The 27,116-nt window shown below is 41.2% G+C and overlaps 2 protein-coding genes across 7 annotated transcripts in view; both read right to left on the bottom strand.

Moving 5' to 3' along the window:
* Positions 1–2,778: 2,778 nt before the first annotated feature.
* Positions 2,779–10,138, bottom strand: FBXL22 (F-box and leucine rich repeat protein 22). The gene is made up of 2 exons (XM_072613413.1): positions 7,381–10,138; positions 2,779–5,467 (listed from the first exon to the last, which is right to left on the bottom strand). The coding sequence occupies exons 1-2, from the start codon at positions 7,713–7,715 to the stop codon at positions 5,131–5,133; spliced, it is 672 nt and encodes a 223-aa protein (XP_072469514.1). The 5' UTR covers positions 7,716–10,138; the 3' UTR covers positions 2,779–5,130.
* Positions 10,139–10,238: 100 nt separating this feature from the next.
* The window catches only part of USP3 (ubiquitin specific peptidase 3), a 114,552-nt gene continuing 97,674 nt past the window's right edge, over positions 10,239–27,116 (bottom strand). For all 6 annotated transcript variants that reach the window (XM_072613292.1, XM_072613298.1, XM_072613288.1 and 3 more), the window contains 4 exons: positions 23,237–23,355; positions 19,569–19,682; positions 19,323–19,390; positions 10,239–13,634 (listed from right to left, as the gene is read on the bottom strand). In XM_072613292.1, coding sequence (XP_072469393.1) covers positions 13,469–13,634; positions 19,323–19,390; positions 19,569–19,682; positions 23,237–23,355 — 467 coding nt within the window. In that variant the 3' untranslated portion in view covers positions 10,239–13,468. The remainder of the gene's footprint in view (positions 13,635–19,322; positions 19,391–19,568; positions 19,683–23,236; positions 23,356–27,116) is intronic.

Raw genomic sequence — 27,116 nt, 5'->3', positions numbered from 1 at the left:
ACTGTCTTTATCTCACAAACAGATTCTGGCTGGGTACTTTACAATTATTTGTGAAGTAGGGGTGCTTAACGATTCTTCATAAGTTTGGTTAAATTTTCCTGTGAAGCCATTAAGACCAGGAGTTGTTGGTGTGTGTTTCATTTTTCTTGGATACTTCCTTTTTAGCTGGATGTACTTCCTTTTCTGAGATTGGGTTGTTTCTATTTGAGATCTCTGTGTGGTCTTCTGATAGTTTGGTATTTTATATTTTTGGAAACGTTCCTCTATTTCTTTCGTGTTCTCTGTTTTGTTGGGATATACTTGGGCATAACATGTTCGGGTTATTCTCTTTATTCCGGTTCGGCTGTGATCTCGCCTTGCACGTTTGCTATTTATTGACTTAAGGGCTATCAATTTTATTAGTCTTTTCAAAGCACTAGCTTTTAGTTTTATTTATTATTTGTTATTTCTGTGGCTTGTTTTGTTCCCCTACATTTAACTTTTCCTCTTCTGTGTTTATAATATAAGCTTTCAGGGCCTTTTTAGGGAAGGGCCACTACCACCCTGGAGAAAAAACAATAGAGGTTTTCTTTTTCTTGAATAAGCAATGTTTTTAAAAAGTGATAAGTGTAAATGAAAAGGATGCTGGACTTGATCACGATGCTTAAATCAGCAAATTTTTATAGTCAGAAGTTCTGAATCTTTAAAAAATGGCTCTCCTAGTTATCTGGGTGATTTTAAGTCATTTTCTAAAAATGGAATTTAGGTCCATTTTTTTAAACTTGGTTATCTATCTCCTATTTGCAGAGCACATAGTAGGTGCTTAATATTCATTTAGTGAATTGAGGGGTACACTGGGCAGCATCGTTGAGTGAATTTATTGAAGGTGGCATAAGTGAGTTACATCATGGATTAAAATAGAGCCACTGGGTAATGACACTGCCTTACGGAAACAGCAGGTCAAAGTTCCGAACAATGAATTGGCTGCTAAATGAGGCCTACATGCAAAGTGAAATGTTTAAAAAAAAAAAGATGCTTTTCCTGTTGTTTGAAAAAGCGCTGGGGCCAGAGACCGTCAACACTAAGCAGCCTCCAGGCTGCATGGTTGGGGGTGCTTGGTTGCAGTTGTTTTTGATGGCGGTTAAATGTTTAACAAGAAGAACACCTCCTGGAATGTCTGTTTGAAGCAGCAGGAGAAAATGAAATACTTGCAAGTCATCTCTCCAGGGCACTGAAGTGTGAACCGTGGAAAACGCAAACAGGAAGACTCCGTAATACTGGCTGGAACGGAGTCAGCCCCTCCCCTGATCCAGGCCCAGGAACCAGTGAGGCTTAGTTTGTGGGGCAGCAGCATCCAGAAAACTGTCCTGTCCTGTTGGAGGAGGCTGATGAGTCAGGCTTCCTGAGCAGGAGAACCCAGCAGAGGTGTGGGCAGCAGGCCAGGGAGAGAGGCCATCTGGCCATGCTGGAGCAGCTAGGAGAGATGCTCCCAGGAGCACCTGGCCGGGCTGGGCCTCTGGGGAGGGGAGAGGAGTCTGGGAAGCTGCACATTCGCTGGAAGTTGTAGAAAACTGTTTAAATCTGGGGTGGCAGGGATGATGCCATAAGAAAACGGCATAGTGGCATTCAAAGGCAAATGTAATTGGTTTGGTTTTTTTGAAATCTGACGTGGCCCTTACTTCTGTTTGCTCAGAGGATTCTGGCCTCAGATTTCCTCAGCTGTATAATGACGGGGTCAGAGCCCTAGCGTTATTTTTTCATAAGATGTGACATAATGCATTATGAACAGTAGTTGTTTAACACGGTCTGCATACATACCGTTGTGTAACATACTAAACTTGTTTGCCTTTAAATACCACTTATGCAACACCCTCCCCCATGTGTGTAATTAAAGTTTAAAATTACACAAGGACCTTAGAAAGGTCCTGTAATTATTATCTATATTTATAGATCATACTTTTGTAGCTACATAATTATATGTGTGCAAACATTCAGACCAGTCACTGGGAACTAATGATTTTATGTCATTTGCTGACTCCAAATAGCCCAGAGGAAGCTTAAAGCCTTGCAAGTCGTCAGTGAATGAAGGTGGGGTGTCCTTTGGTAGCCAAATATCCTTTCCAAAATTTATGGTTGTGCTTTTTTCCCCTTTGATTCTGGTCTCACCTGTTAGTATGAATTTGTGGATGATGTAATAAGTCTCTGCTAATGTGGAATAATTCCACTGCAGATGATTTCACAATCCATTGTGTGCTTGCCCTCCCCCATCTTCAGTTGCCCCAAACTAGGTGAAGACGAGGTTGGGGGTGAGGGGTGATTGAAACCAGTCCCAATGCCAGCTACTGCTAACTGCTTGTTAAATGCATGTTGCTACCTCTGAGTGAAACAGGTAGGTTAGTGATACTGCCAGGCTAAAAGCATGGTTATGTTCCCTAGAGCTCAGTGATCTATATCCTAGTAATGAAATTCATATCTATCCATGTGTATAAGGTGTCCCAAAAGTCTTAGTGTAGTTGTGAGTTAAGACTTAAAATTGCGCTAAGACTTTTGGGACATTGCATTTACACACCTACAGTATATATTTATGTACGTGTGCAGCATATAACAAACATTATGAAAGTACCATAGAAAGATAGAAGTGGTATAATCTTTTTTAATCGGTGGGGGAAATGACAACGAGAGAGTCTTAGAGATTGGCTCCTGATTTTGGAATTGAAATAGGTGTGCGCCCCACCCCACCCCCCACTGATATATGAAAATCCAGGTTTACAGGAAAGAGAAATGAGATCAGATTGCACAAAGAGTTGCCAAAGGATTTATTTTTAAACTGGACCCCCTTCATGTGTTTAAAGATGATTTTCAATTTATAAAACTAGGAAAGAACATGGTTTTTATATAGAGTAAGCTCCAGAAGGAGAAGGGAGAATGGATGTAGCCCAGAAATACATAACCTATAGTACTGGAGGGTAGGTTGGATAGGGGAACCAGATTAAAATATAAGTGGGAAATAATTAACAAAGTAAATACAGTAAAACACGAGTAACATTACATTTTACAACTAAGTTAGTATGTGTGGTCAGCAAGGGGCCTTGTGTAAGGGCTGGTGGCCTCTGTTTCTATTGGACTTGAGCACCATGGCTGTGGCTCCATCACCTTTGCAGGATCATTAAGAAAATCTGACCAGCTCAAGTCCTCAGAAATGGGCAAGGTGAATCCATCTTGAATCACTTATCAGTGGAAGAAGGAAGCTGGATGCTTATGTCACCTAGGTTCCCTTTTGAACCCATCACCAAATTGGTCCCATTCTTTATAGTGGGAGTAAGGAAAAAATGGGGAGAAACAACGTGTGTTCCCTCTAGGCTCCTGGGCTTTGCCAGACTCCCTAAACTGTCTGTGTGGATCAGTTGGTTTCCTTGGTCACTAAACAACTTGAGGAGAAAGCCCCTACCACATGTCAGGAACTGTGCTAAGTGCTTTGTACAGATATCTCATTCCATCCTCACAACAATCGTAGCAGGGAAGGTGCTGTTACTGTCTTCACTTTACAACTGAGAAAACTGAAGCAAGCCGAGGTTGAGTGAGTGACTCAGGACCACAGCTAATAAGTATGTGAAGTCACATCTGAACTCAGAGCTTCCTCACGTCAGCACAGCTGATCTTTCCAGTGTGTCACCAGCTGTCTCTACAGGAAGGACAGAAAGCAGTTCAATGCAGAACACACAGAAGATATTACTGATTCAAATTTGATTAAATTTAGGGATCCATCAGCTGCTGTCATTAGGATTTTTTTTTTCCCCTACAGAGCTTGTGAACTGATTCCTGGACTAATCATTTGTAAAGAGAATCTTTGTAAAAGAAGCACTCCCAGACTTCTGAAACTTAAGAAAACGAGTTGATGTTTTTTAGGGGGTCAAGCAGAGTTTCTGAATCTGTAACCATAGCAGCCATTTAAAAATCTCATTTAGTTGGTCTGGGGCTGGATTCCTGCTGATTGTCTAATAGCACTTTGCTACTACAGCGTGATCCAGCAGAGCCGGAGGGGACACAGGTTAAGAGTAACAACAGGAAATCTGTACAGCTGAGGTGTAGATCTCCCTTTCCCCACTGCCACCCCCATCCCACCCCCAGCCTTGGAAATGATGAGCAGGAATTTCTGTTGATGGCCAGTGAAGGGCACCCATAAGGTTTGGGCTTTGGAACTGGCAGGCTGCTTAGAGTTGCATTCTCCTGCCTGTCCAAGATTCCTGAAAGCTAGATACATGGTACCATCATCTGCACCAGCGGGGGGAGTGGGGTTGGGTTCTGGTGAATTGAGACATGGGGTAGTTTTAAGAAATAATTGTGGGATGACCTTGAGAATTATGGATAGTATTAGTACTTGACTGGTCAGGAAACATGTATTATAATTCCAGCCTCACCAAAATGTGGTGGAAGCTTTAGGCCTTCACTCTGGGTCAATTTTCTTATCTCTATAATCTCTTCCTCCTACCTCATGTGGACGGGTCATTCTAAACTGTCTCAGTTTCTTCCTCTGTAAAAGGGGATACTGATACCTTGAGATGATAGGTAAAGCTTTGCAAGTTTTAAAATGCCGTGCATGCTGATTTTTATGGGAAATGGCACTTTTCATCTTGGAATTGCTCTGGAAAAGAAATCAGATCAGAGTATAAAACTGAGCAGCCAAGCACAGCACTTTCATAACCCTCATACACAATTAATCTTAGGGTGCAAATTAAGAAGGAAATCGCACTGTTCAAGTTGGAAGGGACCTCAGAGACCATCTAGTTGAAAAGTCTTGCTTTATAGATGAAAGAATTTCAGGACTCTGAGGTTAGGACTTGCCAGCTAGTGTGGTGTCATGGGAGGGAATGTGCCATCTTCTAGCACCTCCAGCAGCGTTCTGAGCCGGGTTCAGGTGGATCTGCTCTTGGCTCCAGCTAAGTAAGCCATCACAGCAAAAGGGATGCCTTTTGGCATCATTTTCTCACTTCTTATTCCACATGGAAAATGTCACAGCTGTTCTGGCAGAAACTTGCCTAGAACATGACTTCAGAACTGCCAATAAGAACATAGAGGCCAGGGTCAGAGGTCACCACTCAACACACTTGTATCCTGAAGGGGAGTTGAACTCCAGCCTTGTGCCTCCAGTTGTCAGAGTTTTCTGGCTGCCCTGTTCTGGGTTAGCTTTCCCCCAGGGAGCATGTCTGGGATCATGTCTGCACTCCTCTCTGCTTTCAGAACCAGCCAAGGGCATTGGTCTCGGACCCGTCGCAGCCCTGCTCGGCTCACGTTTCGACAGAAGTCTACGTGAAGGGTCCTCAGTGAACGCCCATGAGCAGTCACGGCAGCCAGTGTTCGGTTGGTGATGCGAACACAGTTTTCCAGTTTAAGGGTCTGGAGGTTGGGACAGCTCTGGAGCAGCAGTGCCATGCATTCGTCGGTGACGTGGCCACAGCCCGAGAGCGTCAAGGACAGGAGGTTGGGGCACCTGAAAGACAGTGAAAGCTTGGTTGGGGAAAGCGAAAACAAGTCAGATCAGACGGCCTTCTGCACCGCACTGAACAACTGGAACTACTTGTTTTTGCCAGAAAGTGGAGGGTGCTCCCCTCCAACCTGGGAAAGACAAAGTTACTGAAGCAGCTAGCAGGACCCTAGGCCTCCTTCGCTGAGGCTTTCTTGCATTTGTTGGTTTATGCTGCTTTAAAACCGGTTCTTTCTGAACAATGGGAAGTAATTTCTCCCTTAATAAAATGAGATTTATCAGTTATCCTCACTCAGAATGTTCCTGGACCCACCAGTAGGAACAAAATTGTAAAACACAAAGTTATTTCCCCTCTCTCTATAGGGTCCTTCCCTGTCCCCTTAAATCCGTATGGAAGGATCAGATGGTGTAGGGGAGAGAATTAATATCACCCCCCAGCTTGGCTCGCCAGGTGTACTGGTTGGAGAATGAGCTGTTGCACCGGAAGGCGCTTCCTTCCAGAGAACTCGTCCAGCTGCTCGCCTGCACATGGCATTGTTTCTGACAGGGCCTGCTGAGTTCTGCTGCCTGCATCCTGATCCGCTTCCATGTGTAGATAAAATGGATCAGGCTTTGTTCCTTCATGCTAACCCTAAGAATGCAGCAAACTGCAGATACACCCCCTGCCTCGAACCCATTTTTTTTTAAATAGGTAGAGTTTGTCTGTTCCTTGTTTACTGCTAAACATTTTAAAAGGTGGCGCTCATACATGCCCATCTGTGTCCTCATCAGCTGAAGTTGCTGACCAGAGATGGATTCAGGACATGTTCTGCTTCTCCTCTCCCTTTCTAGACTGATTTAATGTTTTCAAGGAGAAAGGCACAGGAGCTGACATTTTCTCATCCTGTAATTTAGCTAGGACAAACAGTAAATTTAACCTGCATGACAACAATACAGTCTCCCCTGCAATGAACAGCTGGGTTAAGTTTTTTAAAACAAGGTTAAAGGTTTTATTTTGCCTCTGGGTGGAGGGAAATGGGCAAGCCCATGGCTGCTTTGGTCAGATACATAACTTGGTGATCTCCAGGCTCTTGGAGGTGTTTGAATTTCCACACGGGCATTTGCCACATGAGACAAATTGCTTTGAGATGATCCCTTTAGTCTCAAAATCAGTAAAGGTTTGTATTTTTCAGGCTGTCTATAGCCCAAACGGTAAGGGGAGAGTTAGCTGGTTACATGCTGCGTTTGTCAAGCTTTTTCTTCATATAGGAAACGTAACATGTCCCAAGTGAGTAAAAGCAGCCCAGGTTTATTTGAAGGCACTTGGTTTCATGCTAGTTTTCTCTCATCTGACTCTCTGGATGCCACACTGGGCTAACTTGATTGACGGTGACATTTGAGGGTCATAGTTCTCCCTAGAACATAAGCCCAGTGCGTAACACAGGCTTGCCCATCTTTATGTGCAGTTGATTTCTCAAGTGTATCCTATCCACAAAGCTGTTTTTCCATAGTTACTTATGCTGTCTGTGCCCATTTTCTGATTTCGCCCCTGTAATATTGGCCTTGTTACTTTTTACCAAATGGTAGCTGAGGGTTTCCTTTAAGTCCCCCTTTTTAGAAAGAGAAAGTCTGATAGTTCTTGGTATGGAAAAACATATGTTCACAATTTATGACAGCTGCAACCCAAGTCTGCCCTGTATGTCTGAGGCCGCTTGCCCTGGTTGTTGAGGCCTAACCAGCAACAGGCCAGATGCTTTTCCTGTAGAATTGGAGATTTTTCATTAATTTTAAACAAAAAAACCACCTCAACCAATCTCTCTAGGTCACTTTGGAAGGTGATGGTGGCCCTCGAGGTCTCTTCTGCAAGCTCTTAGAGATTTGTTGCCAACATTTAAGGTTAGAGTTACCAGCAGACAAGTGATCAACCACACTCCACCTACCTGCTGCAAACTTTCACTAAAAAGTCAGTGGCAAGGTGCTCGTGAGTGCTGCAAACACCTTTCTGCAAGGCATTTTTCATCCAGTCTTCTACGTTGCACACCTTTACTTGGCTCGAATGCCAGCAGATCGATAAGCATCTCAAAGCAGGGCTCAAGAGGAAGTTGTCTTTTTTCAGTTCCATGAGAGAATTAAAATGTAGCAGCGGCCAGAGCAAAGGATCAAGAAACACATCCCACAAGTGAGAGCAAGTCTTTGCTAAATTCTTCCTGCTGTCCTTGTCCAGGAAGGAAAATAAATGTAAAAGACATTCCCGGTTGAGCTGAGTTATGTGCATGGTAGGAACAAATGCACTGTTAGGGAAGAGAAGCCTGTGTCTGCCCAGCCGTGCTAAAACGAGTCTGGGGGGCCTGACCTACCTCCTTCTGGGGCCAGGGCTGGTGGACATATATGGTTGAGGAATGGTGTTTATTTTTGGCCAACAACTGGTGTTGAAGGGAGGGTGTGTGTGTGTGTGTGTGTGTGTGTGTGTGTGTGTGTGTGGTGTGTGGTGAGTGCGTGTAAGTAAGCAACAGGGAAAACCCAGACTTCATCAGACAACCTGTGAGAGCAGTTTGCATTCAAAAAGCCTAGCAGATCTGCTAAATAAAGCTAAAGTATTTTTTTTCCTTAAAAGGGATTTTTTTTTTTTAACCAACAATCATGTAACAGAGATCAATCTTTGTTACATCAGCGCTCCGGTAAGAAGCTCTCGATAGATGGGGCTCTCCAAATGCACTCTGATTAGCTCTGAAATGGCCAGGGTTGTATTTATAAATATTAAGAATGCTTGGAGGCTGGGAATATCGGGTAGCGCTTAAATAATTTCATTCACATCCTTAAAAGGAAAAAGTTTGTCCTACGCAGAACAGAGCAGAAGATTTCTATTTTTAGAACTGTTGCCCCAATCTGTTAAAGAACCAGTAATTGTTTCCCCTCCTTTCCATCCTGCTTTTACAGAGACTGACAGGTTCCAGGTCAGTTCCAGACTGCTCCTATTAACACTCCATTACAGCAAACAGGTTGTCTTTGGTTTTTAGGTTTATTTTTAGCCCAACTGATACAGAAAAGTGGCTCGTCTCTTGACACATACACTGCATTAGCTTGAGAACACTGGATTTTCTCTCGTGTTTATAAATAGTTGGTGTGACCCGGCACACTGTCATTTCCCAGGGGCCACATCCAGTACAGTGGGGGGTTTCGTGGCACACATTTGTTCAGTGAACGAATGTTATGATCATTTCGCTCTTTCTGATGTGAACAAGCGACAGATTAGTGACTGTACTATTGGATTTGAGGACAGGAACAATATTCAGATCTTACGTACAGGATGACTGCGTCTCATAGGTAAGTCATTCACTTCTCCGATCCCAAGTTCTCCACTCTGTCAAATGAGGAGCATACATCTTGAGGTGTTACCCCAAGAGCCACTGAAGCATTTTGGTGCATGGTGCAGTTCAAGGGGAAAGGATTTGAGTAAAGAAAGGCCTTCCCTATCTTGTTAGCTTGGGCCTCAGGAATCTTGCCTGAGTCCTGAGCAGCAAGGAAGGCGGTAATGATGGCCATTAAGTGTCAGATAAACAGAACTCTAGTTATCTAGTCTCTTATCTAACTGGACTTCTTCCCCTTGGAAAGTAGGCTGTGAGGCCACCAGCTTGATGGAGTCATACTGTGCTAAGTGCTTTACAATGTGGAATTCTCACAACCCCCCTTGAGGTAGGGGCTGTTATCATCCCCATTTTACAGTTGAGGAAACTGAGGCAAGCAAAGGTTAATTGACTTGGACAGGGTCACCTGGCCAAGCGTCTGAGGTCAGATTTGAACTCTGCTCTTCCTGATCCAAGGCCAGTAGACATTTACGGTACAGGTAAAGCTATAAGTTTATTTAGACACACACATCCAAAACTATCATAAATAGTGTTTAAATGTCAAATTTTACTTTATGTCCTTACATGGCTTATCCTCTAGAACTAACTAGGAATGTCTGTCTTCTGTCCCCAGCCCAGTGTATCTGAGTACTATGTTAAACAGAACAAAAGGACTCTCTCAGAAGCCCTTTTCTGCTAACCTTTCCTCTCTCTAGTCACTTGATGAATAACTTACTGTACATCCCCAGCCCCTTCTGTGAACACATCTGTGGTTGGCTCTTGCATAGTAAAGGCTTAGGATTCAATGTAAAATGACTGAAAGGGGTCAGAAAGAAGCAGAACTATTCCCAAGTATTTCTCTGTGATGGGGGAGGGTAAGGTAGGAAGACAGTGAGTTTATTTTTACCATTCTCCAAAAACGAAGGCAATTGTGCTCCCCTACCTGGAGAGCTGACACAAACTGACCTTGAAAAAGGCATTTTTCAGTTTGAGAGAAGAAAAATTATTTTGCTTATTAGTAAATAACCATACAGCAAGCCGGGATGCTGACGGCTCAATACAAGGTTTAAATACATCTTAACAGGTAGTTGTCACCACAGTGCAGAGCACTGCACTTGGGAGTTAGGAAGACCTGAGTTCAAGTCCAGCCTCAGACACTTACTGTGTGAACCCTGGGCAAGTCACTGAAATTGTCTGCTGTGGTCCCCTCACCTCCAAAATGGGGATGATGAAAGCACCCACCTTTCCAGGGTGGATCCTTGTCAAGCCCTAGAGAAAAGCTTACTCTTAACGAGGCACCTCTCTTCTCCCTCCATACTGGGTACGTTGTCCCAGCAGAGCTGTAACTGCACAGGGAGCCAGCATCATGGAAGGCATTCAAAGAGCAGAGTAATTATGAGCAAAATATCATAGCTGGTTCCACTCAAAGGTGCTAAAAATTATTAAAAGTCAAAGAAAAGAGACCAGATCTTTAATGATACTTTTCCATAAAACATCTCAAGTTGGCAAAGAAGAAAAAGAATCAAAGTACAACTTAAAAGGAGAGATTATTCACACAGTGAAATGATTTTTTTTTCTGCATTACACAAGCTAGATTTGAATGGCAAACAATGACCACAGCACCACATGACTGGAGGGCTTCTAGCGTGTCAGCAGTAGAGCTGACAAGACAAGCCCACTTGGTGAGATACAGAGACGCTGGAATGAAGCATGACCATGGCATAGAAGTCTTCGCCTTCCTGGGCTGTGTGTGGCCGCTCCCAGCACCAGCAGCACACTGTAGGGACACACCTTGCCCTGGGGATGGGCTGACCAGAGAGGTTCCATCCTTCCTGGGTGCACCTGGCTGCCTCAGCTGGTCAGGGCATCTGCACATGTGGCATCCGCCACCAGAGCTGTGAAAGCCAGTCCCACGCAACCCTTAAGTAGTTTAGGGGAAGGAGGAGGGATGAGGAATACGGAAAAGGGAGATATGTACATTAGAACAATGAGACCAAAAGGACACATAGGTTCAAGAAATGAATACGCCCCAATGCCAGGCCCAGAGGCGACTTAGGCTTTAACACTCAGAGAGGGACAGGACACTTTACTGGTTCAATCGTCAGTTACATCTGTCATCGCTACACACTGAGCAGAATACAGTGGATAAGTAAAGTTTTCTCCATCATGGAGAGAGATCTGTGCTGCCACCAACAGACTGTTGGTTTCATACGTCTGTGATTGCAGTGGGAGGATGTTGGCGTTTTCTTCTCCAAAGGAGGCATGTATCTCGATGCATCAGGCCCTGTGGGTAGCGGGTGTTTTCTAGCCAGAGGCCATGTATACATAGAGGAGACAACATGGCACCAAAAGAGAAAAAAAAGTCCAGAAGGAGAACAGAAAACAGAATCAGCTTTTCAAATAATGGTGACAAAGATTACAAGTACAAAGCAGGCACATTTACATCACTGGTGTGTTCGACTGTGCAGCTCAATCTGCTGTCTGATTAACCCCGAATGTTTCGATCCCCCTTTCCGAAAAGCCTTCATGATAAAATCTAAAATGTGTGAAGAGACATTAAACAGCAGCAGCCTCCCGCCAACACTGTTACACACCTTGCCACAGAATCGTGTGTGATTTACGGCTGCTTTCCTCCGGCAGAAGGAAGGCTGCCGAAGCCCTTACGTTCAGTTTGAGTGATTAGAAACAGCTATTTTAATGACAAACAACAAGAAAGCAAGTATCTAATTCAAAGCCACAGACGACTTTATTCATCGTCCCACTGGTGAAGCACAATAAAGTCACTCTGCTTTTTCTGTCTCCAAAGGGGCCCGAAGGTTCAGCCAGGGGTATCTCGTATTTATGCACAATTAAGCCACAATGTGAAAGAGCTGCATTTCTCCACAAACCACCATTTTCCCTTTTTTCCTTCCAAACTCCACCTAAGTTTCAGGGAGGCCGGCCATGGGATCTCTTTCAGGAACGACATTTTTATACGTTGGATTAAGGTTTGCTGCTTTTATTTTTAAGTGTTTATCTGGCAAATGTGGTTAAACTAGGACAAGAAGTGTTAATACTGAAACGGGAATGTTGTCCCAGTGTCTGTTTCTGGCAGTTTCAAATACATGACTGGAACAAGCTCACTGCATAGTGACATCTTCGCAACATTTCAAAGGCTCCTTTTATTTATCAGACATCATTCCTAAGGAGTCTGTTTGGCTGGAATTATGTTCAATCCTTCATTACAACCTTTAGAAATGAAAAAAATAAAGCAAAAAAAGCACTAGAACAAGGGATGAAAAAACTGATACGATGTTAACATATACGAGCTCGTTTCCGATTCTCCCTTCTCCGCGTACTCAAGCGGCCTCCTCTCTTCCAGCCTCTAAATTATCTAGTAATAGAAATAATGCCCTTGAATTGCAGGGGATACCTATAGAATTGGCATAGCTACTGTTGGAACTGGAATCTAAAATTCAATTCCAAAGAGTTAAGATCTAAGGGCCTCCATTTCCTCTTCTTCCCCCCTAGAAAACAATTTTAAACAAGAGCTGTTGACCTTGGGAACAGAATTTCTCTTCCTATACAATCCAATAAAGAAGCACATTTCCAATTTGACCACAAAGGTCTTGATACGATGTCAACGAGAGCTATTAAAGTTCTGGGTTCTAAAAATCATAATACCCTTTTCCACACTTCAATAAGTGATATGCAAAGCCTCAGAAGCTCAGCTTTGATAATCAGCATTTCAACCCAACTATCACATATAAGCACAGATATTGGAAAATAGGACTGAACCACGAGTCCTGTTCCTAGAAGGATCGGAGGACAGCTTGAGCAGGCAGAGGGCTGGCTAGCTCTTTACCTAAATGCCAACGACAAGACTCACTCTGCGCATCCCAAATTAACCTGGAGGACTTCTTCAAATATTAACTGAGAAAGGACGATTCACTTCCAAGGCAACTGAACTTAGTTTCTAATGCCTCGCTACCTGAATCTGCAGGCCAGATTCGAAACCAGCAATTATTTAAAGTTAATGCTAAAAAACAGCAGCCTTCGTATTCACTGATGCCAGCATTATCTTTGTTAATGATGCAACCTTTTTCCTCTTCTGTAGGCAAAGAATGACTGTTCAGGTCGCTGGTGGATTCATGGGACAGAGGAATATATGCAAGCACAGTCCTTGATTTACAGGGTCCAGCTGATCTACATGACAGCTGTGAAAAGGCAGCAGGAATTTCCATTGCTCTTCAAAAAAATGAACACGTTTCTCTTGCCTGCTACATATGATGATAATAAAAATGCCTGATGTAAATGTGCCTTACGAAAGTGAGAATTGAAAACATTAATATCAAAAGTCCAATATAACTAAAATTCATAAAACTATATGTATATGTATACATATACATATGTATATATAAACACACACACATACATTATATACATACATATATGTATGTATATAATGTATGTGTGTGTGTTACCACAACTAAAGCAGCAAATCAAAATGTCTGCTGGGGTTTTCTGGTAAAACTAAAAAAAAGTTAGTTTGTGTCCAAGTCAAACGCTACCACTGACAATGAAATGAAACCCACGATAGGAAGCTGAAAAGTGCACAATGAAATAAAGTCTTGGATCAAGTATTTGTGGAAAATTGGAAATGTTTTGTCCGATGGACGTGGTAAAGGGCGCTGAAGGAGGAGGATCAGAGCTTCTCGGAGCCAGAGCGGGCCTGGCGCTCCACGTAGAAGAGGATGTAGGCCTTGGCCTTCACCACGGTCTCCTCATCGGTCAGCGTTACAGTGCTGTCATTGAAATGGAACCAGCGACCTTCATGAGTTGCATAAGCCGTGTAATGTCCAGAACCGACACTGTAAACAAGAGGAAGAAGGAGGATTAGTGGAAGTACACAAAATGGAAATCCAGTCCAACTCTCATTTTATTGAGAGTGCCCACTACATGGCAAGTGCTATTCATACAATAAAAACGAAATAGCTCCTGCCCTCACAAAGCTTATTCTCTGAAAAGAAACAAGTATGCAGATTAAACAACACAGGCACAGACACCCAAAAGTCATTTTTGGAGGGAAGAGGGGAGAACCCTGTGCTTTGAAGAAAGCGAGGAAATAGCAGAGGTGGCAGTGCCTGAGAAAAGCATCCCTCATACTGTAGGAGAGGAGAGAGAGCCTGTGCCAGTACAGATATCATGGAGGGGGAAGTAGGCCAGTTTGACTGAAATGTGGAGCGTGCGAGGGTAATAAAGTGCAATTGGTTTGAGAAAATAGATTGGAATCAGATTTTTGAAGGCTTTAAATGCCAGAGGAGTTTGCATTTTATCCTACAGGCAACAGGGAGTCAGCTTATAGCTGTGCAGAAGATAGATCAGGGAGCAGACATGAGAGGCATGAAAGACCCTTAGGATGTCTTCGCAATGGTCAAGCTGGGAGAGTGAAGGGAACAGGGACAGATAAAAGAGAGATTATGAAAGTAGAATCTCCAGGGCCAGGACTCGATGAGCTCAGGAGAGTGAAGAAGTTGAAGAGCTGAGAATGGCTACAAGGCTGTGAACCCAGATGACCTAAAGGTGCTGCCCTCAATGGAAACAAGAAATGACGAGAATGAAGTCGACTGTGAGGAGAAGGGAATGGTTTTGGACATGGTAAGTAGAAGAGGTCTACAAAACATTCAGCCTCTGAATGTCTGAATGATAGCTCTGTCCAGAGCTATCCTTTACTCATGTGACCAGCACATCTTTTTTTTGCTCATACATTTCTTTAATGACATACTCGATGCTGTTCCCCTTCTAATTTGCTTGTTTGTAATGTGCTATATAGCCTGCATGTAAACATGGCTGTCCATTTTTCCAGGTCCCTTGGGTGATTCTCAGTTTCAATTCAGAAATTACAGTTCCCCAGAGCTAGCCACACAATGCCATCAGAAAAATAATGTTATAGAAAAGATGGGTCTTTGTTTTAAGGAAGAAGTCTGAGATCATTAAATCTAGCAATTTCCTGAAAGCAAACCAGCTCATTCCCCTTTTCATGTTCAGTTCTGGGACTAATTTGTGTATATGTAGTTTCTCCAAATACACATATTTGTGTGTGTGTGTGTGTGTGTTCATCCTTCGTTGCAAAGAAGACCATGCCATCAGAGAAATAATGACATGACTCTTGCACTTGACTTTGTTTTGAGTGAGGGAGGGCTGTGCAAGGTCATCCATCAGCCTCACTTCTCCTCCAGAGCCATCTGAATCCAGTGACCAGATATTCATCAGGATGACTGGAGATGACCCAGGATGAGGCAAGTGGGGTTAAGTGACTTGCCCAAGGTCACACAGCTAGTGAGTGTCAAGTGTCTGAGGTGAGATTTGAACTCAGGCCTCCTGACTCCTGCACTGGTGCTCTATCCACTGCACCACCTAGCTGCCCCAACAATAACAAGAACAGCAGCCGCCACTCATATTCATATAATGCTTTAAATTTTACCAAACTGCTTTCCTCAAAACCATCCTCTTTTGAAGTTTGAATACCATACTACATAGAGTATACATAAAATAGAGATCAGAGAGATGAACTTTCCAAAGGACACATCAAATAAAGCTGGAACTTGAATCCAAGTCTCCTGACTTTTAAAACAATGCTATTTCCTATCTTTTTAAAAAAATTAACTGACATCTATTTTCTCTCCTCACTACTCACTGGGTAAAAAGAAGAAAACCACAAATTTTTGTAACAAATAAGCATAGTCAATTAAAACAAACTCCCTCAGTGTATTATTTTGTAAAGGGGGATCTCATTCTGCGCCCTGAGTCCATCCCTTGTGTCAGCATGATTCATCACTGATATTTTGCAATCATGGATGGTCATTATATCTTCAAAATTATGAACATATACACACACACATGCAGATATATACATTTATAACTGCATCTCATTGCCTGGACCATGTCGTTCTCCATTCACTTGACGTTTTCTAGGGGGAGAGGTCAGTCAAATGGTTCAGGGTGATTACAGATCTCATCTGTCAGGTTCTGCGGCAGTACACTGTTTGATGTGACCAACATCGTATGTCACACCTCAACAGGAGCACCCGGGAGAGTTAATGGTGGACTGCCTCCATGATAACAGCGAACTTGCTCTTAGCAAGCAGATGTTTCTTTATTTCTTACTGGATATGTTAAAATTGAGACACTAATAATCAGAGGATCAAACAAATTTATCACTGTTGTATATTTCAAGGAATCTTACATTTGAACAGTTCCACATGCAACATTTTGTTGCGAGAGCATTTAAAGCAGTATGATGCTGTAATGACTCCATTTTTTTTGGTGAATAAACAATAAGCACAGAAGGAACTCCTGTATTGACTAGTTTTTTCAGTCAGTTACGTGATGGCAGATGTATGGTCTAGTATGTTTGATCCCTGGCAAAAGCCTGCCTCCTCCCATTCAGAAATCTCATCCAGGATGCACCTGCTGTGTGCGTAGGGTCTCATAAATAATTTTACACAGAGAAGAAAAGGATGATTTGTAGTTTTTGATCTCTTAGTAACTTTTTTCATAATAAGGAGGTCTAAGATTCTTTCCACACTTTTTGGTATCATTCTCTCCTTCAGAGACCTTAGGAATTGTATTGTACCCTCAAAATTCTCATAATTGTGTCCCATCTGCAAGGACTTCATCTGAGTAGATTTGGCTTAGCCCAACTGCTTTTTCCATCTTTGTTTTCTTTGGTGCCATTTTCATTTCCTTTAGAAGTGTAACTGGGGCTGGGATGTTAGAGTCTAAATGGGATGATTCTACTATTTTTTAGTTCCTTATTGAAATCTTGGCACTTCTTTTCCACCTTTTGCCTGTTTTTCTCTCCTTTCATTTTCATCTTTCAATGCCCTTGGGACAAGTGTGTTCAGCTGCATTCTTGCTGTGCTTTCTTTACACTAGTTTTCACCTCTACTGCTTCTATCTTATGAAATGTTACTATCTGCTCTCTCTTCCACCATCCTTCATAAGATTTTTTAAACAAATTTATAAATTAAACTAATGTTGTCTTTGGGTGCCTTGCCTTTCTGGTTGGCCAAGAAATACAGTATTTGCTAACAGGCTCTTTTAAAGCTCTTCTGGTCTCTCAAATGATTTATATTTGTTAAATATCCTTATAAAATGGTAATCTCTGTCAGTATCCTTTCTTCCAACCACTTTTTATCACCAATATAACCTGCTGAAATAGGTCAGGTTTTGACTATTTTAACTGCATGCCATAGCTTCTCTCCCTCTGATTTTTATTCCTTCTTCCAAATATTTTCATTTTTGCTCTAAACAATTGAGTTGTTTGAGTGTAAAAAGATTATAGGGCAGCTAGATGGCATGGTGGAACGAGTGCCAGGCCAGAATCAGGATTCAGACACTAGCTGTGTGTGACCCTGGGCAAGCCACTTAATCCTGTTTGCCTCAGTTTTCTCATCTGTCAAGAGAGCTGGAGAAGGAAAAAGCAAATAACTCAAGTGTCTCCGCCAACAAATGAGATCATGAATAATCAGACATGACAGAAAAATTACTGAACGACAAGCAGATTCAGCGACCCCCATATAATTTATAATTTCTTATCTGTTAAAATGTAATTGGTTTCCTTTTTTTCAGTTACTTGCTGCTCTCCACGTCTAGTACGTTCACAATGTACAGACGGTCAAAGAAGTTTCAGTAAAAAGTTGTATTGGCTTAAAGAACGAGGACCTCTGGGAGGACTTGCATTACACACAAAGCAGATTCTACGTCTTTGGCCTTCCTTGGTCCGTACTCTTGAATGTAAAGTAGGGAGAAGTGTGGTACAATGGAAAGGGAATTTAAAGGTAATACTCTACAGAAGACATACTTCTGAAAGAAACTTACGCCTATTTTAAAATCTGAACTTCACCAACCCTCCCCTCAAAATGAGCGTTTCTATATACAAAAGAGAACAAAAAAAAGTCTTTTATGTGAAATCATCAATTTATCATGTATAGCTTTTTCAAAAGAATATAACAAGTTTGACATTACCTTTAAGGCTGCCTGCTAGTCTGTTTTCCTTTTGGAATTTTCTTCTGTACTCTTAGGCATTTTTTTAAAAAAAGCTTCCATGATCCTTTTTTTTTTTTCTTTTTTGGCATCACTACCCCAAACTTTTCTCTACCTTCAAATACCCTCCCCAAATGGAAGAACAACAAAGCCTCTGTGGCAAATAAAAACAGGCAAGCAAATGTACATGTGGGTCAGGTTCAAAAACGTGTCTCATTCTACAACTGGTGTTTGTTTATATAACATGACTGACTGAAAGAGGTAGAGAACACAAGATCTCACTATGCTATATTTTTATTATTAAATTTTTTTTATTTGGTAGCACAAAATGGCACCTTGAAGGCTCTCTTTCCCACTTATACATCAAAGTGCATATTTTTTTAATGTGAAAGGTATTATCAAGTTCTTTGTAGAATTTCTGATCCCCTCATCGTCTCTTAGCACATTAGCTACAAGTATTTTCTTTTCTCAAATACTTATCATTAGGTAATAGTTTCTGAATAAAATATAAGAAATGAAAAACACAAGGGGACTAAATAGCCTATGAGTGGTCTCTCACATCCCTGGATGATGCTCAGTAGAACCTGTCATGCCTTATTTCCCTCTCGCAGGACTTGGGAGCCGTTCTTCCATTTAGCTACAGCTGCCTGCTGTCTTTGGCTTCCTTCCTAGCAAGGATGCCATGATTATTACAGTTTGATTCCTCCAGTAATTTACCCTTGTGTTGGTCACTGGACAAAGCTGTGGAGAGATGATTTAAAGGTATCTGACTCTTAGTACCCTTTGTCAGTTTTCTGTCACTGCAGAAGTGGAATGTTCTGCACAGGACTGAGGATCATGCTAAAGGATGTTTGTTGGTTACAAACATTGCAATGGACAAAGGGTTCATCACAAGTGGTCAGCAAGCTGGTGAGGAGCTACTAAGTCCGTAGCTTGGCTGAAAGCAAACATAGTCTGTCAGGACTATATTTTTTAAAAATCTAAACCAAAACAGAGATGGAAAGGAATTTCAGAAAAGTGAAGCTGTCAGAGAGGCCATCTTCTATCACAAGTAACTTTTATAGTTTTCCAGCTGCAATTTAAGGGGAAAGTAAATTCTATTTTGATGAAGCAAAGAATAATGCAAGCTACAAAACCAAACCTGTTCTGAGTCTACTCTTCATTTCTTGTTAGAGAACACTGCAAGCTGTAACGTCCTTTCACTGTAAGCTGGTAAGGTGGGAAATTATAACTTTGACTCAATCAGTAAGCATTTTATTTAGCATCTACTATGTGCCAGGCACTGTTAGGCCCTAGGGATACGAAGACACAAGATGCTTACGGACGCCTGGGGAAGTCCATGTACATGTACAAAATAAATAAGAGGTGGTTTAAGAAGGGAAGGTAATTAGAATTGGGGAGCATCAGAAAAGGCTGCAAAGTGGGGGAAAAATCGACATTCATGTAACACAAACTTTTCATGTGTCTAAGTTCTGTGGGCATATCCAATAACAAAAAGTCCCAAAACTCACCCTGAACCATGATGCACAACAACCGCAGCAAGGTCATAAAGGCAGCTTTCTGGGCCACTATTCTCAGGCTTTAAAACAAGGGAGAGAAAACACATGCTTAGGACTCAACTGCCATCAGTAATAAAACAATATGATAGCTATCAACCTCAACCCCAACTTTAGAGTGAGATCACTGCTGTAAAAACAAACAGACAAACAAACCTAGTGGTATTTTAACATAGGTCTTTCTGAAGTTAGTCATCTTACCTCTAATAAGTAGCATTTCATATCTAGGCCTCTCAGAGGAAATTCTACATAGGTATCGACCTTGTTTCTTAGATACGCTGTCCAATGAAATCTTTTCAAGTGTAAGCATAGCACCTGAATGACAAAATGGGAGGAAAAAATGACATATTTGTCCATGAACATTTCATTCACCTTTCTTGAAAAATCCATTGCCTAGTGCTGATATTATAAGAGCTAAGAAGCTTTATTGGGGGTGGAGCCAAGATGGCAGAGTAAAACACCTGTAAAAAATGACAAAACAAATTCTAGAGCAGCAGAAGCCACAAAATGACAGAGTGAAACAGATTTCCAGCCCAGACATCCTGAAAGGCCAACAGGAAAGGTCTACTGCACCAGGCTCAGAGTGGAACGTAGCCCACCCTGGGCCCCACACCATGGAGAGGACTGGAGCGGGCTTCAGGGTGCCGCATCACAGGTGGCAGCTGCAGTTCCCAGATTTCTCACCCCACAAACGCCAACGACAGCTTCAAAGATCTGTAAGAAAGCTCTTTCACCTGGGTGAGAGAGGAGCTTGGTCAGGCCCCAGCTCTGGCCCCAGGGCAGTATGTCCACTTTTGGAGCCCTCTGCCTAAAGACCCTAGGAGAATCGAGCTGCTGATCTGGCTGGCAGTCCTGGGGTGAAGAGCAGCATTGATGCTGGCATGGTGGAGCTGGTGGTGTCTGTGGAGAGGGAGCCCTACTCGCAGTTCCAGGGCAGAAAAGATGCCTGTGGTTTCTCACAGACAAGAGCACAGGCCAACTCTTCTCCTTTGATTGTGCCACCTTGGAGAAACTGAGAACTTACAGGTCCCTAGAGGTATCTCATAGAACAGCTGAACAAAACCTCTGAAACCTAGTGTAGTATAACCTACACTTGACAAAGGACTCAAAAGTCAAGTAACTGGCTGGGAAAATGGCCAAAAAAGAGAAAAAAATAAGACTACATAAAGAGAAAAAAAATAAAACTATATAAGACTACTTTCTTGGTGAAAAGGTATTTTCTTCCATCCTTCTAGATGAGGAAGAACAAAGCATTCCATCTGAGGAAGACATAAAAGACAAGGTTTCTACAGCCAAAACCTCCCCCCAAAAAATATGCAATGGTCTCAGGCCATGGAAGAACTCAAAAAGGATTTTGAAAATCAAGCAAGGGAGATGGAAGAAAAATTGGGAAGAGAAATGAGAGAGATGCAAGAAAAGCATGAAAAGCAAGTCAACAGCTTGCTAAAGAAGACCCCAAAAAATACTGAAGAAAATAACACCTTTAAAAATAGGCTAATAACCCAAATGGCAAAAGAGGTCCAAAAAGCCAATGAGGAGAAGAATGCTTTAAAAAGCAGAATTGGTCACATGGAAAAGGAGGTCCAAAAGCTCACTGAAGAAAACAGTTCTTTAAAAATTACAATGGAACAGATGGAGGCTAATGACTTTATGAGGAACCAAGAAATAATAATACAAAACCAAACGAATGAAAAAATAGAAGACAATGTGAAATATCTCACTGAAAAACAACTGACCTGGAAAATAGATTCAGGAGAGACAACTTAAAAATTATTGGTCTACCTGAAAACCATGATCAAAAAAAGAGCCTAGACATCATCTTCCAAGAAATTATCAAGGCAAACTGCCCTGATAGTCTAGACCCAGGGGGTAAAATAGAAGTGGAAAGAATTCACCTACCACCTTCTGAAAGAGATCACAAAAGGAAAACTCCTGGGAACATTGTGGCCAAATTCCAGAGTTCCCAGGTCAAGGAGAAAATATTACAAGCAGCCAGAAAGACACAATTCAAGTACTGGGGAAATATAATCGGGATAACACAGGATTTAGCAACTTCTACACTAGGTGATCGAAGGGCTTGGAATACGATATTCCAGAGGTCAAAGGAGATAGGATTAAAACCAAGAATGACCTATCCAGCAAAACTGAGTATAATACTTCAGGGGAAAAAAATGGAACTTCAATGAAATAGAGGACTTCCAAACATTCTTGTTGAAAAGACCAGAGCTGAAGAGACAATTTGACTTTCAAATACAAGAATCAAGAGAAACAAGAAAGAGAAGCCTTAAGGAACTCATTAAAGTTGAACTGTTTACTTTCCTACATAGAAAGAGGCTATTTGTAACTCATGAGACCTTTCTCAGTATTAGGGAGTCAGAGGAAACATATATGTGTGTGTGTGTGTGTAGGTGTATATGTATATGTACGTATGTGTATGTTATATACGTGTAGGTATGTATATGTACATGAGTGTATGTGTATATACACACACACACAGACAGAGGACACAGGGTGAGCTGAATATGAAAGGAGAATCCCTAAAAAAAATAAAATTTACTGTTGAATGGAATGTGTGTATGTTCATCCTTCATTGCCAAGGAAGACCATGCCATCAGAGAAATAACGACATGACTTGCACTTGACTTTGTTTTGAATGAGGGAGGGCTGTGCAGGTCACCACTCCTCCTCCAGAGCCATCTGAATCCAGTGACCAGACATTCATCAGGATGACTGGAGATGACCCTGGATGAGGTGACTGGGGTTAAGTGACTTGCCCAAGGTCACATAGCTAGTGAGTGTCAAGTGTCTGAGGTGAGATTTGAACTCAGGTCCTCCTAACTCCTGCACTGGTGCTCTATCCACTGCACCACCTAGCTGTTGAATGGAATGTACTAGGAGTAAGAGAAAGGAACAGGTAGAATGTAGCAGATCATCTCACATAAAAGAGGGAAGAAAGAGCTTTTACAATGGAGGGGAGGAGGGCAGAGATGAAAGGAAATAATTGAGCCTTACTCTCATGGAATTTGGCTTAAGGAGGAATAACACACACTCCATTGGATATTGAAATCTATTTTACTCTGCAGGAAGGCAAGAGGGAAGTGGATAGGAGTGGGAAGATAAAAGAAGGGACAGCAAACTGGGGAAAGGGATAATCAGAAGCAAACACTATTGTGGGAGGACAGGACAAGGGAGAGAATGGAATAAATGGAGAGGAGGACAGGACAGAGGGAAATGTGGTTAGTTTTTTACAACATAACTACTATGGAAGTGCTTTGCATTGTTACACATGTATGACCTATATTGAATTGCTTGTTTTCTCAATGACAGTGGGTGGGGAGGGAGGGAGAGAATATGGAACTCAAAGCTTTGATAATAAATGTTAAAATTTGTTTTAGCATGCAACTGGAAATTAAGCTATACAGGCAATGGAGTACAGAAATCTAGTTTGCCCTACAGAAAAACAGAGGGGAAGGGGGATGGAAGAAGGGTGGGTAATAGAAGGGAGGACATACTGGAGGAAGGGGTAGATGAGGTACATGCTGTCTCGAGGTGGGGGTGGGGAGAGATGGGGAGAAAATTTTGAATTCAAATTCTTGTGGATGTGAATGCTGAGAAGTGAAAAATAAATTACATATTAAACACAAAACAAAAAGCTTTATCTACGACTCTCATCAGTTTCTTTCTGCCAGTTTTTAGTATTTCCTGCACATGCTGTGGGGGTGCATAGCTTTGACTGAAAACTCTGAAGGCCAATTCTGAACATCTTCCAAAACTGAGCTTATGTTAAAAGCAAGATATTTTAAAATTAACTTTGGGCTGACAGTTTGAGTGCTCTCCTTTGTGAAATTTCATGAAACACTAGTATTCACCTTTGGTAATTTCTGAATCCAAAATTTTTTGGTAGATTTCTGCTTCTTTTTGCATTTGTGGCACATATAAAGTTCTGTCTCATCAAGTTCTTCCAAATCTGTAAAACTACGAAGACAATCTAAAAAGAAATTGATTTTAAAAATGTTAAAATGTTAAAACATTTTGGTGCTTTTCACAAAGACAATATCTGCACATTTCTAAAAACAATTAGTCATGCCTTGAGCCTAAGTTCCCCTTTATTTTTATGGTAAACTCCAAGTTTAATTCCATTAATAAGCTGTATTATTGAAGGAGATAGCTATCACCCCATTTTATCACCCCTGGAGGACAAGGGTGCTTGGTCCCATGCCTTTACGCAGCGGAGTGGTGTAGAATTCAAACTGGGGGCCACATGCTGATTCAGAAAACCTTAAGGGAACATTATTTATGTTAAACATTTCCCAATTACTTCTTTGCGTGGCGTGAGCCTGACTAAGGACTTTTACGGGTTGATGAGTTGGACACAACTAACTTAAGGTCACAGTTTGTCCAAGTAGCACAGAGAGGTTTGTCAATTTTTAAAAATGTAAAAATTTTTTTTGTAAAAATCTTTTTTCTATTGACCCCTTTTGATTTTCAATATCACTTTTGTTTCTTTTTTATCTCTGACTTTGTTTTTCAACTGACAAGCATTTTTTCCTCTTCCTCCCAACCTCTGCCTCACCAATTTGAAGAGAAAACAGGACAAAAACACCTATCGAACAAATATGCATAGTCAAGAAAAACAAATTCCCACACTGTCCATGTCCAAAAATGTATGTCTTATTCTCCATCCTGAATCCATCACTGCACTGACGGGAGGTGGACGGCATAGATTATCGTTAGCTCTCCGGAAATACTCATGTTTGGATATTACTGACAAATGACACCTGGGACCTACAGTTCTTGCTTAGGGGAACTCCTTACAGAAATCACTGAATAGGCATATTCAAATTTCCTGAAGCTGTATTTCATCTCTTCAAAATTATAAACAAGACGTCTTAATTTTAAAAGCCCCCCCTTCCTACTTCTCCTGCCTACCTTTTGCCCACCCTGCTAGGTAAAGCTCAGTTCAATTCTCACTTCTTCATAAAGCTTTCAGAACAACAGTGTTTTTCCTCCTTCTAAATGTACTTGTTGTCAGTGCCATTCATACTTTAGTTTTTCTTTTTTTTACTACATTATGGTGTCTCCTGGTATTAATCTGAAGCTATTTCACATCAGGGTGTGCGTGACTTGTCTCTCTAATTTTATAATCTCCACCTAGGTAAGAATTTGGTGTTATTTCTTTGATACTTAGTTAGCACCACACTAAATACTATTTGAACACATAGTAGATGCTCAACAAATTTTAAATATTCTTGAATACAGTTACTTTCCTCATTAGGGGAGCTTCAGAAATGCTAACTATCCCTCTTCAGAATGAATGACAACCACCACCACTAACAACAACACAAGCCCACTTAACCTACTCCAATCCCTGTTCTTCCTCTGTTAACTCGTTATCTAAACGCTGCGGCCTCGTACCTACGGCAAGGTACAAAAAAGGGCAGACAGCAAAAAGGAGCACATTGGTTACAATTACCTTAAGTGGGAAGTCTGGCACAGAACTTAGATGGATGGAAAACTGAGGCAAAAGGAAAAGGAACACACCTTTCCAAAATTCCTTTACAGTAGTGGAAACCAACTGATGGATTTTAAAGAATCCTCCTAACACTCACTGTTCCTTTTCCCATCTCAAACATTTGTCCTTCAAACATAATGTAAAACTAGTTTTCAAAAAACAAGAATATTTTCACAGGAAATTTAAGCGATTATTTTCGAATTCAATGGCATTATAAATTTTAACTGCTTAATTTTTTTCTGACCCTAAATAGTACTAAGTTTTTCATGTGAAGGCTGATGCATATGTTGTAAAGAATAAGCAAACTGCAACTTCTGATCTCACAGGTCAAGTCAAGTCATTATCAATAAATGATACTGGACAATGCCGTGGTTTCATTTTTCTTTTCTCGTGTCACGAATTAATAGTATGTGAATTGGGTGGAGGGAGGGAGGAAAAAAGATTTTGGGTAATTGGAGAAAAAATTAAGAATACAGATTAACAATAATTAACAATATTAAAAAGAAAAGAAAATGCCCGGCACTCTAATATGAATAAAGTGGTTTTCAGCTGCTGGAGACCAGGGGTCATGGGTTACACTTTCTTTGTACAAACTCAAAATGTCATAGGTACAATAACTGCAGATCTTGTGCTGCCTTGCGACATTTCAAAATTGTCTGGTATTGTTATTTAAATCTTCTCAATGAAACTGTAAAGTTCTTTGGGGGGGCAGAAACAATTTTTCTTTCTCTCTCATCTAACCTACTGCTTTATATACACAGTAGGTGCTAAATAAATATTTGTTGATTTCTGGGCACACAGTAGGTTCTCTCCATGCTTCTTTCCTCTGGGTTCAACCCCAAGGATTTTCTGAAGACTGCCTTTAGAAAAATTAGAAATACTGGCTCCTGCATTTCTATTGGGATGGTAACATTGAATGTACATTTATTGGCTCTAAATTCAGCATTTAACTAGACAATTTTAAAAATATCTTATTTTTAGTGCTACAGTTTTAACATAACCAGCATTCCCAAATATCTCTCTCCTCCTTCCCATTCCTTTGTAATAAGAACTAAATCAAGGATACAAATTTAAAGACATAAAATCAGATAAAGTTCCCCATAAGCCAAATGTTGATAATCTATACTGACAGACTTCTATGGGACAAAACTAATTTAAAAAGTCCTACTTTTCTTTGGAATTAATTATGTAACTTTGGAAAGATATATCTGCTTTTTAAATTTCACTTTGCTTAATACTAAAATGAGTTTGCAATTTCTGAGCATACTGACTAGCCTTTTATGGCAAAATGGCAGAAAAACCCATTTGCTACAGTTAATCCACAAAATGGATAATTCAGCTTCAGATAGTCAAGAGATGACTGTGTTTAATTAAATCCCATTTGAAAATTATTATAAGACTAGCATTCAGGGCTTCACTCCTACTCTTAAAAAAAAAAAAAAGGAAAGAAATGTGTGCGAACTCATATCTGTGCATATGCGCTGCATTTTAAGATTTACAAAATGTTTTCTTCACCACAGCCCTGAGAGCTACGGCGTCTAAGCAACACTACTCGTCTCATTTTACAGATGAGAAACCCAAAGGCCAACCTGAAGGTCAGAGAAGTGACTTGCCCTAGATAAAGAATTCTAATCAAATAAAAAAGTGAATAAAATTCTGACTCCAAGTTCAGTCCTTTTCCTATTATTCCACATATTACTCATCTCCTAATAAACCTTCATTTAGCCAATTTACATCTGCTAGCCTACAAACTTCCTGAAGCAGCTCTCAATGAGACAGCATTCTTGGCGACAACGTAAATCTCAGATTTCTTGTTTTCTCTTTTGTCTCGGGGCATAAACAGCGATGATGACGTAACACTGGCTTCTCAGACGAGTCCCTAACCACTTTTATGCTTTGTGTACTGAGGCTGAGATCAGATGAGTAACTGTTGCATCATGTACAAAGTTGGGCCTTGGGGGAGGGAGGAAATTATGTAAGGATAAAAACAGAATTCTGCAAGTCAATATTGACTATATCCCAAAAATTGTGCCATGAGTTGAGGACAGAACAAAAGTTCCATATTTGAAACAACTTTCTCTTGAATTTCTTTCCCCAGACAAATACAAGGGGAATGACTGCTACATGACACAAGTTTCATTAAGATTCCAATCTGATGATCAATGTTGATGATTATCAACAGCATAAAATCAACCAGCACAAGAATGGACAAGGGAATTAGCATTTCTAAAACACCT

Source organism: Notamacropus eugenii, chromosome 1 (assembly GCF_028372415.1).
Source record: "Notamacropus eugenii isolate mMacEug1 chromosome 1, mMacEug1.pri_v2, whole genome shotgun sequence".
Classification (NCBI taxonomy): Eukaryota; Metazoa; Chordata; class Mammalia; order Diprotodontia; family Macropodidae; genus Notamacropus; species Notamacropus eugenii.
Note: the sequence above shows the minus strand (reverse complement) of the source record. Positions and strands in the feature narration are given on the sequence as shown.

Coding starts and splice junctions, on each gene's coding strand:
- FBXL22 (XM_072613413.1), bottom strand. CDS start 7,715: ATGCACATAACTCAGCTCAACCGGGAATGTCTTTTACATTTATTTTCC. Junction 5,468..7,380: donor TTAGTGAAAGTTTGCAGCAG/GTAGGTGGAGTG, acceptor ACTGTCTTTCAG/GTGCCCCAACCTCCTGTCCT.